The sequence below is a fragment of the Nomia melanderi genome, chromosome 14, assembly GCF_051020985.1.
Source record: "Nomia melanderi isolate GNS246 chromosome 14, iyNomMela1, whole genome shotgun sequence".
Taxonomy (NCBI): Eukaryota; Metazoa; Arthropoda; class Insecta; order Hymenoptera; family Halictidae; genus Nomia; species Nomia melanderi.
The window spans coordinates 8,934,082-8,951,342 of NC_135012.1; the positions used below are offsets into that span (position 1 = coordinate 8,934,082).

General features: G+C 47.6%; 1 protein-coding gene and 1 long non-coding RNA gene across 2 annotated transcripts; one reads left to right on the forward strand and one right to left on the reverse strand.

Annotated features, from left to right (window-relative positions):
- The first annotated feature begins 3,259 nt into the window (after nt 1-3,259).
- On the forward strand, nt 3,260-17,223 carry Reck (reversion-inducing-cysteine-rich protein with kazal motifs). The gene is made up of 8 exons (XM_031981331.2): nt 3,260-3,555; nt 10,915-10,967; nt 13,900-13,983; nt 14,217-14,253; nt 14,331-14,678; nt 14,747-15,179; nt 15,289-16,663; nt 16,751-17,223. The coding sequence occupies exons 1-8, from the start codon at nt 3,480-3,482 to the stop codon at nt 17,132-17,134; spliced, it is 2,790 nt and encodes a 929-aa protein (XP_031837191.1). The 5' UTR covers nt 3,260-3,479; the 3' UTR covers nt 17,135-17,223.
- Nucleotides 7,458-12,232, reverse strand: LOC143175264 (uncharacterized). Its single transcript, XR_013000010.1, has 3 exons — nt 11,332-12,232; nt 8,470-10,992; nt 7,458-7,934 (listed from the first exon to the last, which is right to left on the reverse strand). It is a non-coding gene; the product is annotated as an uncharacterized LOC143175264 (long non-coding RNA).
- Nucleotides 17,224-17,261: the final 38 nt, after the last annotated feature.

Genomic DNA, 17,261 nt, shown 5'->3' on the forward strand with positions numbered 1-17,261 from the left:
CGGGTTACGAAGGTTGCCATTTCTAGCGTTTACGCGTTGCTAGCAACCGAACCAAATAAATACTGTCTGCTAAGGTGAACGACTTAAATGCGATCGAAGCTTACAGGAATCTAAAACGCCGCCGGTGGGCGTCTGTGATTAAGGAAATTCGCTTTAATAGACGGGGAACGCATTCGAATCATCCACGGTTCTATGAGTGATCTCCGCACGTCGCGATGACCTTTCGAAGCGGGACGTTTTCTCTTACCGTGACTTCGTGGAAAGTCTCTCTCGAACGTCTAATTTTTCAAGGCGCACTTATTGCCGCCTCGGTGCGTTCCAATTTCACTCATTGTATTTCTATTGTCCCCGTACGACGAAGTTTTCCATAATGACAAGTCGGCGAACGACGAAGAAGATCGACTGCATTATCCAAATTGCAGAACGCGGAGAGCATCGATGCAGGTTAATCTGTTCCCGTTGCGGTGACCGCGTATGAGTCACTCCTCATTCATTGACTCACGATACATACCGAACGATCATTATTCTAAAGAAATATTAGTAAACAATTCTGTGGCATTGCCGAGTGATAACGTTACGGTCCGGAGATTTTCAGTTCTCGCTAGAAATCTGAGGAAAACTGGAAACTATGGCGTACACGATTCCCGCGGCCAGGGTGGAATGTAACGGGGAAGGCGGAGGCGTGCATTGCGAATGCAGATCGCGGTTGACAAAGAACATTCCTCTGGCACGATGCAGTCGCGCGACAAATTTACGCGAGAAACTCGAGTTTCCCGCGTTGCATTCGCTATGGAGACTGTCTACGAGCTTGGACCTCGATTTTTGCCGTTGTTCGACGCCAGTTCATTGACATGCAGCCGACGATTGACGGAGGATGCGACGTTCAGAGAACTATTTGGTCTTTCCCCTTGCTCGCGCTGTCCCTCCTCTTTCCTCTCGCTCGCGCGAAGGGTGCGTGAGGCAAATACGTGAACCGTGCATGCATAGAAAATAAATCGCCATCGAATTTATATTAACGATCAACGTCTCCGTGCGTTTTCCAAGATAGCAGGACAATTCCCTGCGTTGGCAACGCGGAATCTTCAATGCTCTTAACCGAATAGCTGAAAAGCAAATAATATTTCGTTAAAAGAACCCGCTAATACTAGAACAAAGTTAAAGTCGAGGAAAAGACGAGTTTTATTCTTCAACCAAGAATTCCCCTATTTTAAGAAGATGGCCGATTCGAAACTCGGATTCGTGCGCAGAAAATCAGAGTTCATATTGCTGGAATTTTGATCGTCAGATGCAGACAACGCTGTTCACTTAAGCGATGCTCTTCTCTAGATAATTAATAACCATTGTGACTACTTAAGTGAGTTAAGCCGGGTCGAAGTCCGCGCGGCGAAACCGTTTCTGCCGCGATCTCGCCGCGCCGAAAGCCACCGTAACGTCGCTAAGTCTCTAGAGAAGAGAAAACTAATACCCGAACGTGGAGCGCATCGGTAATTACGTAACTCCAGGGTAAGTAGATTTGATTATTATACATTAATCGCACGTGAAACATCGGCGATAGCTCGGCGAGTACCATCAACCATCGCCGAAAGGTAATCGTGCGCAGCGTGGCATGTTCCTGTGCCCCTCGAATGTCTTTGTTAATGTCAAAGGTGCGATCGGCTCGTAGGCATCTCAAGATAGCGCCATCAACCGTTCATTTTGCAAATTAGTCGTCGAGCACGGCGCGTTACATTAATAATGGTCTTTACGGTGTACAGAGGCTTATGCTGCGGCCCGAGCCGGTACACATTCACAAGAAACTTCGAGCGTACTTATCGGCGTACAACTGGAAACTGGTTCCCCTCACGGTTATTTCCTACACGACGATAATGAATTTCCCCGGCAAGCTTTCGCGTTTTCCGTACCAAGGCCGGGGCAGTCGTCTTTCGGATAATAATTACACAACGACACGCATCATGTAATTACAGACAACAAAATTATTATCGGGAATGACGGTCGATGGAATCCCGTATGCACGTATCTACGGCGAAATAGCGGGGCTGCCTCGATGAGACGAACGAGGGGAGGAAAGTGGATGAACACGCGGCGGAAGAGGGGGCAGGCGACGGAATCCTCAAGGGACAACCACCGTCAACCTACGTGCGAATTGAGAGAGATTTATCGAATAAATTAATAAATCACGTGATCCTCGAACGAATCGCCGATGAATTTTCAGCGACGCGACGCCGAGAATCCGAAATGGGGTGGATAACCTTAAATGTCCAATTTGCTGGTGCATCGACGTTCGGTATCGCGTTTCGCAAATTCGATTAACTTTCATGCCCACGCCGGAGCAACCCGATCCGATCATTTCGTGTACAAAGTTACGCGACGACGGGGATCGGAAAAATACGAAACATCCTACCGCGGAAAAGATCAAGACAGGGGGTGCATCGTTTTGTCTCCCATTTCAGGAAAAAAGGCTATAAAAGTTCGACTGGATGCGATAGAACGTCGTGTCGCTTTAAATGGTTCAAGCGTTCAAGTCTTTTCCGACGGAAAGTTCGAAGACCGTGGTAGGGTCAATGATACCAAGCCCATCAAAGATAACTCGCGTCAATCGTTTTTCCTCCCGGTATCGTCCAGAATATCTTGTACGCTTGTAATACGTTAAATCGTTATCAAAGGAAGAACAACCGCGGGTTATCAGCTCCTTCGGTACAGGAATGTGGCCGTAAACCTCAGAGAGCCAAGCAAGTGGAACCGCCTTCATCAGATTTATGAGTTTCGTCGGGCTCCAGGCGTCGTCTACGAACTCTATCCCCTCGATCGTGTAATCGACAAATAGTCGGACCCACTGGAATACATTAAACAGCGCAATAAAAGAAATCTCGACGAGCGAACAGCTTTACTTTCATCCTCTTCCTGAATGGACATCACGTTTGATGAATTCGCACGCGCAAAATTCCACGAGAAATCTTGCGGCGGCGGTGTCGGAGGTTGAGGAGGAAGAGACGAAGAGAGGGAGACGGAGAGAGAAAGGCGAGCGAGAGAGACGAACAAGGAAAAAAAGATATAGGGGGAACCGTGTGGGTACAGCTCGAAGATGTCACAATAGCAGTTGCACTGCGTGACAACGCGCCACGCGTCTTTTCCCTCCTCCCACACGCAATCCCTCGGTCACTGTCTGTCCCGGCTCTCCTCTCCCTCTCTCCGTTTCGCTCGTTCCCCTGGCGGTCTGTCTCCTTCTTCCTCTCACCCACTCAGTCGAGTAAAAAGCTTACCGGAGCCTCGAGGCCGCAAGTGCCACGAAAAGCTCAGTCGCTCGCGGACCGCGCTCCACTGCGTTTCGTTTTCGCGCGAGTCCTCGCCTCGCCGACATGCGAACACCGTCGCGCGCGATTTCCCATTGCTCGTAACCATTGTTCGCGTGATTCCGTTGTACCGATGCGACCAGTGGCCACGATTCAACCGCGACCTCGTCAGACCTGTGGTGTTCAACGATGATGATCGTCGGCCTCTTGACGACGACGTTCGCGGTCCTCGTCGTCGCTAATCCCTTCCTCGACGCTGCGCAAGGTACATTGTTTCCCTACAAATTAGTATCCAATTTAGACAATCGACATTGCACGGGTTCCTTTATGTTTATTAAATGTTCTACTTTCAACCGAATCCTCCGTCGAATCCTCCGGTCTTAGGACTTTAATGAATAAAGTTTCCGTTTTGACAGTTCGTCCTTTAAATAAAAGAAACATTTTAATTCAGATAATTGGCGCTACGAAACGTTCCAAAGAGTAATCGAACAGTTCGGAGCAATTTGAATTGAGATCACTGGCGGTAAGAAACGTTCCAAAAAGCAGCTGAACGATTCGGAGCACGTGAACGTTCTCCACGTGGACGGTCCAGTCGGATTGACAAGATACCCTGGTATCTTGTCAGCTAGGAGTTCGACCGCGTCAGAAATAATTCGTTTCCCATCCATCGTCGTTTCGCGAGTTGTCCGAGAAAACGACATTCCAAAAGATCAAAAGAGAGTGTCACGAGGAACGACTGCAGCACCGCCTCCAGGCGTTAACCCTTTATCGTGGCGTTCGGATGAAGCACGATTATTTTTAAAATACCCGATGTCAACCGGCCGTTTCTCGCGGCCGCGCCAAAATACGAGCTTGGAGGACGGATTCATTGAACCCATCCACGCGAGTCTTTGTCATCACGACGAGAGAAGATATCGACGACAACTCTCCCGGCCACATGTGCGCTCTGCCCTCGTGCCTCTCTCTATCCCTCCCTCCCTCCGGCACTCATTCTCGCTCGCTCATTCTTGCTCTCTCCCCGCTCGTGCACTCCCTCGCTTTCTGCATTAATTCTCGTCGCTTTTGTCAGTGTTTACTTTTTTCCGTAGCTCTTCCGCTGTTCGATTCGCGCGGCGATCTTAATGCTCTCCCTTCTTCAACGTTATCGTCGCGCTCGAGTAGCAGGCTTGTTTATCGAGCTTCCGCGCGAACCGTAATGGGGACTTTCGGTTCTCACGTTGTGTCCTGTGACAAGCAGCCCCGTTTTCTCGCCGCGAAGCTAAAACGTCATCGAAAACATTTCAATATCCAATTCCGAGAATTCTCTGTTTACTTACGATCACTCGGTTTGCCGAATTAACCCTTGTATAGGCAACCGGCTAGTTCGCTATGGTTCTATTAACAATTTCATTGTGTCTTGCGACAATATTGTTTCCGACGTTCGATTTATTGGACACTTTTACATCGATTTACGCTTACAAAAGAGAAACTCCCGCAAAAATGAGGATTTCAGTCACTGTAAACACTGCTATGAATAAGATTGATGAGAGAGGATGTTCGATTTTCTGAAGACGTGCCGTCAGCGTTTCGTCATCCGTTCTTTTCAATATACCTTTCGAAATTTCCACGGTGCACGTGCGTGTGAACGAGGTGTCGCTAACGGTCCTTCGCCTCTGCCTGTTCGACTCTGTTCGAACACGGGACCACGGGTTTCCTCGCGCAATAAGAGGAAAGAGAGCTACGAGCAGACCCATTGGCAGCCGCATATTCTCGTATAAGTATATTCGCGCGAGAGAGTCGAAGGTGATAACGTGTCGCGTTTCTCTGGCCCCTTCCCCTCGCCACCATGTTGCCGCGCTCCTTCTTCTCTGGGTCCCTCTTCGATGGTACTTGTTGCCGGTACTCGGGGCTGTCGACACGCGAACCGGGAGTTCCGCGTTAATTGATCTCTCGTTAATCCCTCGTTTCTAAGCAACTTTTATCCCATGCGAAGCTTCGATCCTCGGGCACTCATTATACGTTCCTATGGGCACACCTTTTTCTACACGGACGCCTGAATATTTATTTTCTAACGTTTACTTCTAGCTCGTATAAATTAACACTGGAAAGACTACGAAGGCAGTTTCTCGAACACACGATTCACAAAATGTTAAAAAGACGTTACTTCTAAACTCTCAAAGGAAACGGCGTTTACGTTTTCGAGATTGGCATTCGGGAATCACTTTTGGTTCAGTAAAGATGTTATTTGTCAAAGAAGATTTCTTAGTCTTTCCACAGTGAAATCTTGAAGTATATAACAGAAGTAACTTAGTCATACTGTTTTCGCATCAGCTTCCAGAACAGTAGCCAAATGCAACTGATACTGTATCGCTGGTACTAATCAATGCGAGGAACGTTTAATTTATAGCCCCATGTTCTATCTTCAGCGAATGCGTTTGAAGACACCGTTGAAATGTTCCATAATTGCCGATGATCTCACACTGTCGTTCTAAGATTAATGAGTGCGATAGATCATAGCAGAATGGTTCAAGAAGCTAGAATCCTCCGGCCTCCGTCACTTTGTCCCACGTCGTAGCAAGAATGAATGTTAACTTTGTTCGTTACCCGGTGGAACCAGCTGCGATATTTATGCTATACAATGCTAATGCGCTAGACAACCAGGCTATCGGTAGTATCGCCGATGGAAAGGCGTCGATTCGGTGGAACGGCGTTTGTCCCGATGTATCTTGACCGCGGCTCGCGCGCGCCGCTTATCTCTGTCAACGATACACACCTTAGACGCGCGATCTAGAAAGTTGTCGCGGCCAAGCTCGCCCGATAAATCACGGAAAAAGCTCGCTTCGAAGCGTTCAGTGGCCGCGACGAAGCGTGGTCAAGGTGTCGCTCGATCGATTTCGACGTCGATACATCATCCGCGAACTACGGACCGTGAAACGACCCGCGAGGAAGAGAGAGATTCGGCCGGACAATCGCGGGAAAAAGTATTCCGTCCTTCGTGTAAGTTGGCTTCTGTCCGCGTTGGGAGATTACGGAAAAGCGCGCATAGTAAGGAGTGCATAGTAATTTTCGCGCTTGTTCCGCACGCGTAAATCCTTTCTATCGCGCGCGCGCATGTAATTTTGCCTGTCTTTCAGCTCGGAAAACGGAACGCGAGCTGCCGTTGCGCAAGCGATTTATGGCAACACTTTGAATACGCATCGATCGAGATTGATCTAGTTAATTGATCGTGGTCGACTCGCTGGTCGCTCACTGGTTAGGACGAAGAGAAAAAAATAAGAAAAACGGTAGCCTGCGTTATTAATAGATGACGGACCGCTGATTCGCTTCCTATTAGCCCCATTCCTTTTTTTCGCGAAGCGAAACTCGTTAAACGCAACGCGCGCGGTGTCACTCGGGGGCACATCGATTTCCAGAGGTACGGTGACGATCTGGTTCTCCCGGGTAATTCGACGGCCGGCCGAATGAAATTCGAAACACGTGTTCGCGGCGAGTTCGCGCGTTACGCACCTCTCGACGACGTCGACGGTATAATTACGCCGATCGACAATTAAACTCCCCAGACGTTTATTTGCCGGCGTTTCATGGGCGGGGCGGTCTCAGTCAACGGTCTTGACTGGTTTTGCGCCGTGACAGCGCGAATAACGATTAATTAATAAATTCTTCTCTCGTAACACTTTCGCGAGTGATTGAAATACGATCCGGGGAGACCGGCTGCCCGGCTCGCGGAGCCGATCGGGAATTTACGCTGCGATTTAAAGGAAGCGTCCGGGCTTCCTTAAGTGATCTACGCCTGATTCCATCGCATCCGTGAACTCCGGGGAATCGATTCCCTCGGACCGGTCGCCGCGAATCGAGGATAAGAAAGAGAGACGAGCGAAAGGGTTAAAGGAGAACGCGGCTTCCAATCGACAGGGCCCTGACACGGTCCACCACGTGCGTGTAGTCGCGTGTAGGCTCGGGCTCTCGATACATGTTCACGACGTGTCGAGAGAGTGGAGAGATAAATAAACACATAAAACCCCGTGACAGCTTCACGCCGGATAAAAACATGTCGAGAGACACGTATCTCGATTCCCTTCTTCTGATCTTTCCTCTCGCTCTCTCTCTTTCCCTTTCTACCGTCGTCCCTGCTTTTTCCTCGTCGTCTATTCCGCAATTTCTGTTCCCTCCCTCTCTCCCGCCCCTCTCTCTCGCGCGCGCGCATACAAACACACTGTCTCCGTCCCTTTCCTTTTCTTTCGATCGCGTTCCCCGCGAAACGCATCGTCCTTCGATGCACGGTCGCTTGTGAGTCCGATAACTGTATTAATTAGACATAACGCGGCATCCCGGCATCCCTCCACTGTATTTCGCGTCGAGCACTGTGTAATTACGATCTCGTCATCCTGTGCGAACCGGGTGCGTTTTTGCCGTCGATATAACCGGAAAAATTCCTTGGACCGATGTTATCCAGCGTTGTGTGACGAAACCCGGTCGGATCCACGCGATAACTGTGATGTAACGAGGTATCGACCGCGAGCATCCTTGCCTCCGGAGGAAAACGTCCGCCGCGATCGAGCTAATTAGGGCAGCAGGTTCAGCGGATGGCAGACACTAATTGATCAATTGGTTTCGACGACTGTATACGGTGATTATTGGCACCGTAATGTCTATATAATTGATTTCCTAGAACAAACAGAACCCATTCGAATTAACTTGTATGCGAGTTTGTGACTTCGTAAGTCTATAAATTAAAAGGTTCATTATAGCGTTGCGTGAACACTTCGTTTTAAATGTCAAGTGAAATTGGAAACATTCAACGTTAATTTCGAGTATTCGGTGACTGTAATGTCTCGGACACGTTATAAATAACAATGACAAAACGATTCTGCGAAGAAGGTGGACGGTGAACGGTAAAGAGTAGTGATTAGTGTTCCGAATTCGGCTGAATGAATGCACGTGGCCGGTACGCGAATTCGTGGAAGTTTTCCCGACTTCCCGGTTTATCTCGCACATGGTGGAAGGATTATTACGACGAGGCGTGGGAGAATCGTGCGAGTTTTACGAGCGCAACGACGTGGATGTCACCATTCGCGCGCGATGCGCCAGTGCAATGCGCAGCTGCGAGCCCGGCCACGGCCCTTTTATATGCAACGATATACCGCGCGCACTCTCTCACCCACACAGCGTCGAAGATGTCGCGTAATTCTGTGTGGCGTACCTAAAGAAATCGCCGTTGACGCGTTCTTTCAATCGTTCAAATGCCGGTCAGTCCCTTAAAAAAAGCCGAAATGAAAGTAAGGTACTCGTATCTCGGCGAAGAGACAACGTTCCTTTGAATCGAAAGATAATAAAGTCGAAGAAACATCGCCGTTTCTTTGTACCGGATTTCAGCGGACGTCGATAACTTCTTCCCTCTTCTTCGACAAAGACGCTTCTAAATCGGAACGGAGCCCGTGTGTTTGGGTCCAAGAACCGGCGAGCACCGTTTGAACCGCTTTTAATGCCGTGTTCAAAGAGACGACGGAGGTCGTGGTCGTTCCATTTTCCCCGACGGATAAAATTAAGGGGACTTCGCCACTTAGATCGGGGTGGAAGTCGAATGGCTGTAAGCGACGCCGGCTATTTTTGTGACGTCCGCGAGAAGGAGTCACGAGAGCCCCGTTACGTTTTAAGGCGACGCACTTGCCGCAGCGAATTTCACGATTCCGCCGGCGATCGTGCTCGCTGTCGCACCGTTCTTTAATAATAGGGTCGGCGAAATGGGTCATGCTCTGCTGCAACAATTACAAAAGCGACACACCGTCGAGAACATAAGAAATTTTATGCACTTATTATAACCACGGTTGTCGTGCAAAGTGTCTCGAGCCTTTTTTTCTATCACTTTGTACTTTATTATGAGCCTATACGTCAAATGTAAAAATTCTAGAAGTATACTTCATTATAGAAACATTGTAATACACGGAAACACAAAGTTACAATTCTGTAATGAGAAACTGAAGCACAGTTTTAATCGTTTAATAAACTTACTGTTTTCTTACTTTACTCCCTTGCTATGGAATTCCACGTATACCCAAGTTCTAGTAAAGTATGTTTCATATTTTCATGGAATGGTACGGTTTAAATAACTTCAAGCCTTTATCGCAGCATAATAGTATGCATAGTTAAACGCCATAGTATTTTAAGTAAAGCAGAGCGCGGATGACGTTCTATTCGTATCTCCTTTGAAACGGATACTCAAACAAGCAGTTCCTATTCTTCCCAAAACAAGGTGCGTCGTTTCGTCCTCCGGCAACTGTACAAACGTTTTCCCAGTAAGACCGGAAGGAGCGTTCTGTAGTCGCCTATCTTTACGAGAAAGAATGGTACAATTAAAAATTTCAGTGGTAAACTGCAGAATGACAAAGTTCTTTTGTCCGCAATGAAAATACACTATATGTGAAGCGAGTCACGCAGAGAAACATAGTCGGCCGCAATTTGTGTCTGACTGGTATCTATTAACTTAATTGTAACACGCTTCGAACCCCCTTGTCTCCGGGTACTCCTTCTCGCTCTCTCTCGCACTCTCCGTGGCCGTGTGCATCGTTTATTGTGGCCAGCATTCACGATTTGGGTCCCCGTTCAAAAGCCAGTTTGACTGGACCCGCATATTACGCCCGTGAAGTCGTAAAAGATCACTTACGAGAAGAACCCGGGACGAATATATGATGCCACCGAGCGATCGTTTAATAAAAGTAATTTTCCACAGGAAGAATGAGAGTCGTTCGCTGCGAAAACACGACTGTTGCAGGAAAAAGAGGCTACGGAAAGAACAGGGCCCATTCTTCTCTGTTTACCACCCTTGTCATCATCGCCTTAATTATTTCGAATTAGGCGCATCAACCTTTCACCCGGTTTCCCTCATTTTTCCATTTGAAAGTTTACATGAGTAACAGCTTGTAATCGTTCGTTAAGAAAGTCACGTTCCCATTGTATCAACTTCTTTTTGAAAAATATGCGTCAATTCTATTTGTCTATCTCTGTACAATCGAATAACTTATTTTAATTATTTTGATTGGAATTAGTAATGGATAAACTGTAAATATTCATTCTACGAAAAAATACAATTTATAAAGCAAATAATATTCCATTTGATATTGATTCCCGGAAATTCGTTTTCAAAGAATTAAATGACGGAGGTTCCATGAATATCAATTAAATTAAATACCAGACGTTGAATTCAATAAAGGCGGACCGAGTAAATTAACATTAATAAAGCGTCTCTGACCTAAATACGGTTAAGAGACGAAAATTGAAGTTACGTACGAGTTAATTCAATAATTTACATTTGTTCGTGCGTGTAGTATATTAAGTTAGCAATATTTCAACCGTTCCCATCATTTTCCTCATTCGATTTTCATGGTCAATGGGAGGATGTTGGAAAGATGGTTACGAAGACTACTTAAGTTTTGACATGTCTCACGTACCCTCATCCGGTACCATAAAGAGCGGACCTTTCCTCCTTCTAACTAACTGACGTAACGCAGGTCACGCGTCTGTTTCTCGTCCAGAGAAAAGCGGAGAAAGGATCCTCTCGCAATCTGTATCCTGTCTACCGGCAGTCTAGTCGCCATATGTTTTCGCGTGCGCCGAAGGACCTAAAGTATCCATGCTTTATTTGTTCCAGAGATGTCATGCTGTTCTTTGGCGGCCGGATCTTGTCGCAGTGTCTGTTCCAAGGTATGCTCCCCATTCATCTACAATACTGAACGATCTACCGTTAGAAAAACACGTGGCACCCGAATATTTGGAAAATGAGAAGTAACCGTGGTTCCTGCTCGAAATTTAGTAAATAAGATTCAATGTTATTCTTTAGAGAATATTTATAGTACATCTATCTCGAACAATGACTATAAACGTGAACTTTTATATCCTTGATCGTAAGAGTGGCGATAGTGATCTTGTCTTTCTCAAGGCTGCGATTTATGATTGTTGGTTCTTGTCGCCTCTAGGCCATTAAACACGATATTATATTAATACTCGTAAGAAAAGCATAATAAAGTGATTCGGTGATTCATCCAGCATAAATTGAATACAGACTCACGTTTCAGTGTGAATTCCTTCACTTTTCTCGTCGTCCTTTATATTCGATAAATAAGCTGCAAACTTGATAGGATTTACAGCGTAGCTTGAATTTTCACTTCATTCTTCGACATTCGTCTCTTAGTCTAATCGATTAGTCTATAAAAGTAATAAAAGCATTTAAAACTACCCAAACAAACACCGATAATCGAACAGCGAATAAGATTACCAACGCACGCTTCCCTAAATCATCGAGCAGACTCGGTCACCCGTGAATTACCACCGCCTGTCAATAGTGATTCAATTTGTCCAAGCTGTATTTCTCCGCGGTGTCATCTTGCGAGAGGGATCTAATTACAAGGGAATATATTCCACTCGAACAGTCGAATAGCGGAACGTATATTATTAGCGATTTATCGAGCCAAGTTGTCCTCCCCTCTGCCCCGCGCCCGCACCGCTCCGCAGCCGGTCGCGTTCTACTGTATCTATTAATTATACGCGCGAAGATCTCCGTGGGAATTTCAAAAAGACAATTTCGAAGGAATATAATTTCGCCGGGGCGAGCGCGATATCGCGCGGCTGATAAATATCGGTGGCCCGACCCCGGGGACGATAAAGGGTACAAAATATGCCGTGTCCACGGATATATTAGGATCTCTCCCGGGGATAAAAAGGAAACTGCGAGACGAGGATGGAACGAGGGGAAAAGGTGAAAGGACGAACAAGAGAATTAAAAAGGAAGAAGAAAAAAGAAGACGAGAGGAAAAGAAAAGGAAACGGGCAAACAAACGAAGAAGCATGGAAAAGAGAAAGAGAGGAAGCATGGTGGTTTTTCGACAGGCCCTCGGCCACGGAGCGACGTGGGGTGCACGCGTGGTTGTAGCTTCTTTAAAAGTGGCTGCAGGGCCCCTTCGGAGATAATATCGGAGACACTGGGGCCCGCTGAGAGATTTACGCAGGACCCCCCCGGGGGGCCCGTGGTAGGCTCATTCATACGCAAATATTACGAATTGACGCACTCGACTCCGAGAAACGGACACGGTATCAATGATATCGTGTTCCTTTGCAATTTGTAGTCGCGAATGCGATTCGCCTTTAGACCACTTCTATTCTTTGAACTAGGAACTCCTTTCTCTAAGAAATTCCTATTCAGACACGTCGGTTGGTTGTTTTATACGCGGGGTGGTCCACGGGGTCGATAAACGCTCAAATTGATCACCTTCATCAGTATCAACCGCTCTTAACGTCGTAAATGTTATCACCGAAGAGGTATCAATGTGGACCACCCTGTACATTGGTATTCATGAAAGGAGCCAAGGCATACACGTCCCTTACCCAATATTTCATGTGTCCCACCGGCGCTGCGTCAGTGGAATGTGATGTACGGCGAGTCTGAGGTGTAGAAACAGCTCGAGAAAGATGGAACCGCCTGTCTTGACTACCGATGAGCCACCGATCTTCCGTGAATTCGAAAACGAAGCCACCGGAAGTGCTAAGTTAAACATTAAGTTCCGAGTATCGGGACTGCGTTTACTCTTCCATTTCTGTGTACATTTTAGATCTTCGGTACGACTAAAATCGACAGTATAATTGTGTTATTCGACGTGAGATTTATCGGGCTTCACGGTGAAAATGCTTGGTATTTGTCGCAGGAAATTTTCACGAAAAAAATTGCACCCCTTTAAAATGGCGGCGGTGCACAGTCGCGCATACCTCCCAGAATATACCGTGACGGAAATACGTGCGTCCTCTACTCAGTTCGCTATCGTTTACGCCATTAATGGTTGCAACGGTAAACTAAATCTATCAGCTCGTCCAATATCGCTAACGTTATTTTCGTCTTTATACCCCTACCGCGGATATTTATTTTTCCGAAAAGTAAATATTTGCGCCTCAACTTACAAGCTTCCTTGAGTCATCTTCGTCCTGCGCCAACGAATCTTATTCGTACTCCGTACTCGTGAAACTGACCAGACCCGGTTACTTTCCGAAACATTCGTTATCTCTTATTCTAAGTCATTACCTCTTCCTCCAAACCTCCTTGAAAGATAAATCATTCGGTTAACGCGGAAAGGTACATATTTCATTTGATACGGAAGAATAAGGGTTACTATAAATCGATTACGAGAAAAAAACAAATAGTATGCGCTGACCCAGGCTACGCTCAAGACCTAACAGGACCCACCGCACGCCGACCAATGGGACGGTCGTAACTCGCGACCGTGACGAGAGTACGAAATGGTCCGGTACGTCCTCGCGGTGGACGCTGATTGAATCAAGAATGAACCCCTAAATGGCCGGCCAGTCGATATCCGTGCGGTTTATTGTCATTCAGTGATGAACAACAGGAAACCGTGGCGGTCGGTGGTGTACTCGTGTCCTTGATTCTTAATAACTTGAAACGCGTCACGCCTGGCATTCGGAATCGTGAAAATTCCCATCGGGGAGAGATACAGCTGCGGCGATCTTTTTTTATTTCCCCCGAACGCGTCTCGTTTTCTGTAGATCTGGTAGACACAACACAATCGCACGGTGCCGGCTAAAAATGAGGAGTTGGAAAAGAGTGAAAAAAATTACGCGTCGCTTTCAGATCTCTCTGGTCGCGCTGGGTGCCGACGCGGAGGCAAGGGAGAACGCGACACGACGCCTGCTGGAGTTCTGTTCCCCGGAGCTGGTAAGCGGCTTTTAATCGATCCTTTTAATCCATATTCGATCCCCGAGACAGTCGTCCGCGCGAATCAACGGAGACCCGCCGACAATGGGTCGACGCGGTTCAAAGAAAGGAGAGGTAGCTGAATGGGTTCGCGTTACAAGAGACTCTTGGCGATGGCTTATTCTTACGATCCGCCTCGGTTTTCACTTTTTATCTGGTCTAGCCTTTGCCTTCAACTCTGTTCTTCTTTTCAGACGGAATTTTGGGACTGCGCCAATTCGACTTTAAACGGTGAGAGCACGGACGATCCGCTTTGCCCAGCGTACGTTTATTCGAAACATTTTTAATTACCGTTCTCTCCATTGTAGAGGTCAGGAAACACGGGAACTGGACAGGGAGGGGCTGCTGTTACCTGGCGTTGAATCCGATTTGCCGATCTACGTGCGCTTTATCGGGATCAAGGAGGCATCTGAACGAATCCTGCCGGCCAAGTGACGAGCCTGAGTTCTTCTCGTGCTTGGAGAGGCGCGAGGAAGCGGAACATTGCTGTAGCAACGTCTGTAACGAGACTTGTAGATCGATTTGCCGAGACTTATTCTACAAACCGGGAAAAGTCTCGAATCTGAAGCTGTACAGCAGCAAGGGTTGCTTCCACCAGGTTCCGAAGTGTCTGAAGAACATCGTTGAGGTGAAACATGCCGAAGATCCTAAACAACGTAAGTGAACATTAAGAAGAGACATTTTCTTTATTTTATTTGATGTTTCATAAGTGCTTTCTATCTAGATTTACATTGCTGCAACGAGGCTACCACTCCAGCTTGCCTGGACACTTGCAAGAGGATTCTTCAAACAGCAACCACGGATCAGGAGATTATGGACGCCCTGGCAGAAAAATGTAAACCGGTGTTGCCTCAGTCGCCATTTTGGAGTTGCTTGATGAAGTCGGACTCTTCGAAACCAGCTCGTCTGCCGTTGGACGCAGGAAAATTATCATGTTGTACGAAAGCAAGCAAGCCGTCGTGTCAAAATTTGTGTTGGAGAGCCTTTCAAGCTGATTGGGAGTCCGCTTGGGTTCAATTGGACGCGGAATGCTTGTCATCGAGTTTCGAGGGAGAACTGAGAAGATGCTTGGAGGATGCTGAGGAACCTTGCGAAATGGGCTGCTCCGGTCTGTCTTATTGCGCTCGATTTAACGACAGGTCGACGACGCTCTTTAGGTAAATACTCCGCTACATTTGGATCAGGTCCAAGTCTGCTCCCGCGCTTTCCTTTGCTTTCTATTCTTGCTCTACCTTAGTTGTTCCTTACTTTTTATTCTCCGTTTAGGACTTGCTCAGCTGTGGCTGACGAAGCAGCCAAATGGGAAGCCGATCACTGGTCCAGAGGTGGAATTGTCCGTGGCTTGGGAGTACCTGTGCGCGCTGCTGCATCTTGTCCACCGGAAACGTTGCGTGCAGCCGCGTGTTTATTGCAGCTAAGACCTTGCGAGACAAGAATACATGAAACCAGACTATGTCGAGAAGATTGTCTAGAATTAATGGCCAGTTGCGTCGACTGGACTGCTATTACTGGATCTCACACAGCTAATACCTTGTGCGCAAAATTGTCACCTCCCAGATCAGACGCTCCATGCGTGTCCTTAAAACCATTCTTGGAAGATCCTCAAGACAACGAGTCGGTGATCCGCCTCGAAGAAGACATCATGACACCTTGCAAGAGCAATCCCTGTGCTCAAGGTGAAATCTGCGAGGTTCTTCCCCATGGGCGGCAGATATATCGCTGTGTACCTGGTTGCTCACTGGGGGAGATGTCAAAGCAAATGGTTCCAGTCGGTTCTTGGGTTCAGATCCCACGGTACGATCAACAGGGTTGCCTCAGGATCTGCCAGTGTACTCTTCGAGGCCTGGAGAAGTGTAAAACCTTGAATTGCATCAAGTTCAACACCTGCTGGGTTCACGACCGTTTCATTCCGCACAAAGCAAACTTCTACTTGGACTGCAACCCTTGTCACTGTTTTGAGGGCGAGTTTACGTGTTCCAAGAAGAGCTGCGGGGAGGTGAGGGTCCCTTCGTTACCCTGCGACTGTCCGGCTCATTATGTTCCAGTTTGTGGAAGATTGGGCTTCACGTTCGCTTCAGCTTGCTTGGCCAAGTGCGCAGACTTGTCTCCGAACGAAGTGGAATTCGGCAGCTGTTCTTCCCGAGATCCGTGCGCGTCGAATCCCTGCGATAGCACGGAAAAGTGTGTCCGCAGGATCAGGACATGCCTGTCTAAACTCCACAAGCCTTGTCGCCAGTACGACTGTATCCCTCTGGACTGCGATCCCCGGGATGAGTTCAGCGGACCGGTTTGCGATAAAGAAAATCGTCAGCATCGATCGGTGTGCGCCATGATCCGCGCTGGAGCTACACTGGCTTACAGAGGACAATGTTTGGAGGGGTGTACCTTGAGAGGACCCGTCTGCGGAGTGAACGGCGAGGTCTACGCGAACGAATGCGCAGCTTGGGCGGAGAGGATAGTGGTCGATTACTTTGGAACTTGCGTGGCGGTTGGTTTAATCGGTGATCAAGCGAAGCCACGTTGCGGTGAATTCGTCCAATGTCCTAAGTTGATTCAGCCTTACTGTATCGGTGCCACGCCGCCTGGAGCCTGCTGCCCAGTCTGCGGAGGTGCAGCTAAACTGTTCTACTCCAAGAAACAAGTATATAAAATTCTTTCCTTTTCCTTTCTCTTAATGCGTTGTTTCGTAAATGTTTAAATAACACATATTTTATTTGCTTGTATACAGCTGGACAGAATATATTACATAATGGGCGAAGACGAGGACAAAGATTCCGTCACCCTGGAAGCCCTGCTGACTGCTCTCGGAAGACAAATCCAGGTCGCACAGTGTGTACTTCGGGGAATGATGACACCGGACCGAGACATATTTATCATCGTTCAGCCCACGTCTAAGAAGCCTTCGATATTGCAACTGCGGGCCTGCGTAACAGAGACTGAGAAATTAGTTACCAGAATAGTGGAGAGGAGCCCTAGAATCGCGGCTGAGGTGCCTTTGGGCGCACTCACGAGAGCGGAGATTGCTCATAGTTACATATCCAGTGCCATCACTGTTGGAGGATGTTTTGCGAATCTCATCCTCGGGATGATCATTCATATCGTCATCTTGTGAGGACTGGAATGGAGAGAAAGAAAATGAAAATCGTCGCTGGCCACGGTAGACATTGAAAGATGCTAACTACACGCTACCGTGGCGAGACACGATAGATCCCTCTGATCATGTTTTCGAAGGTGCTAAG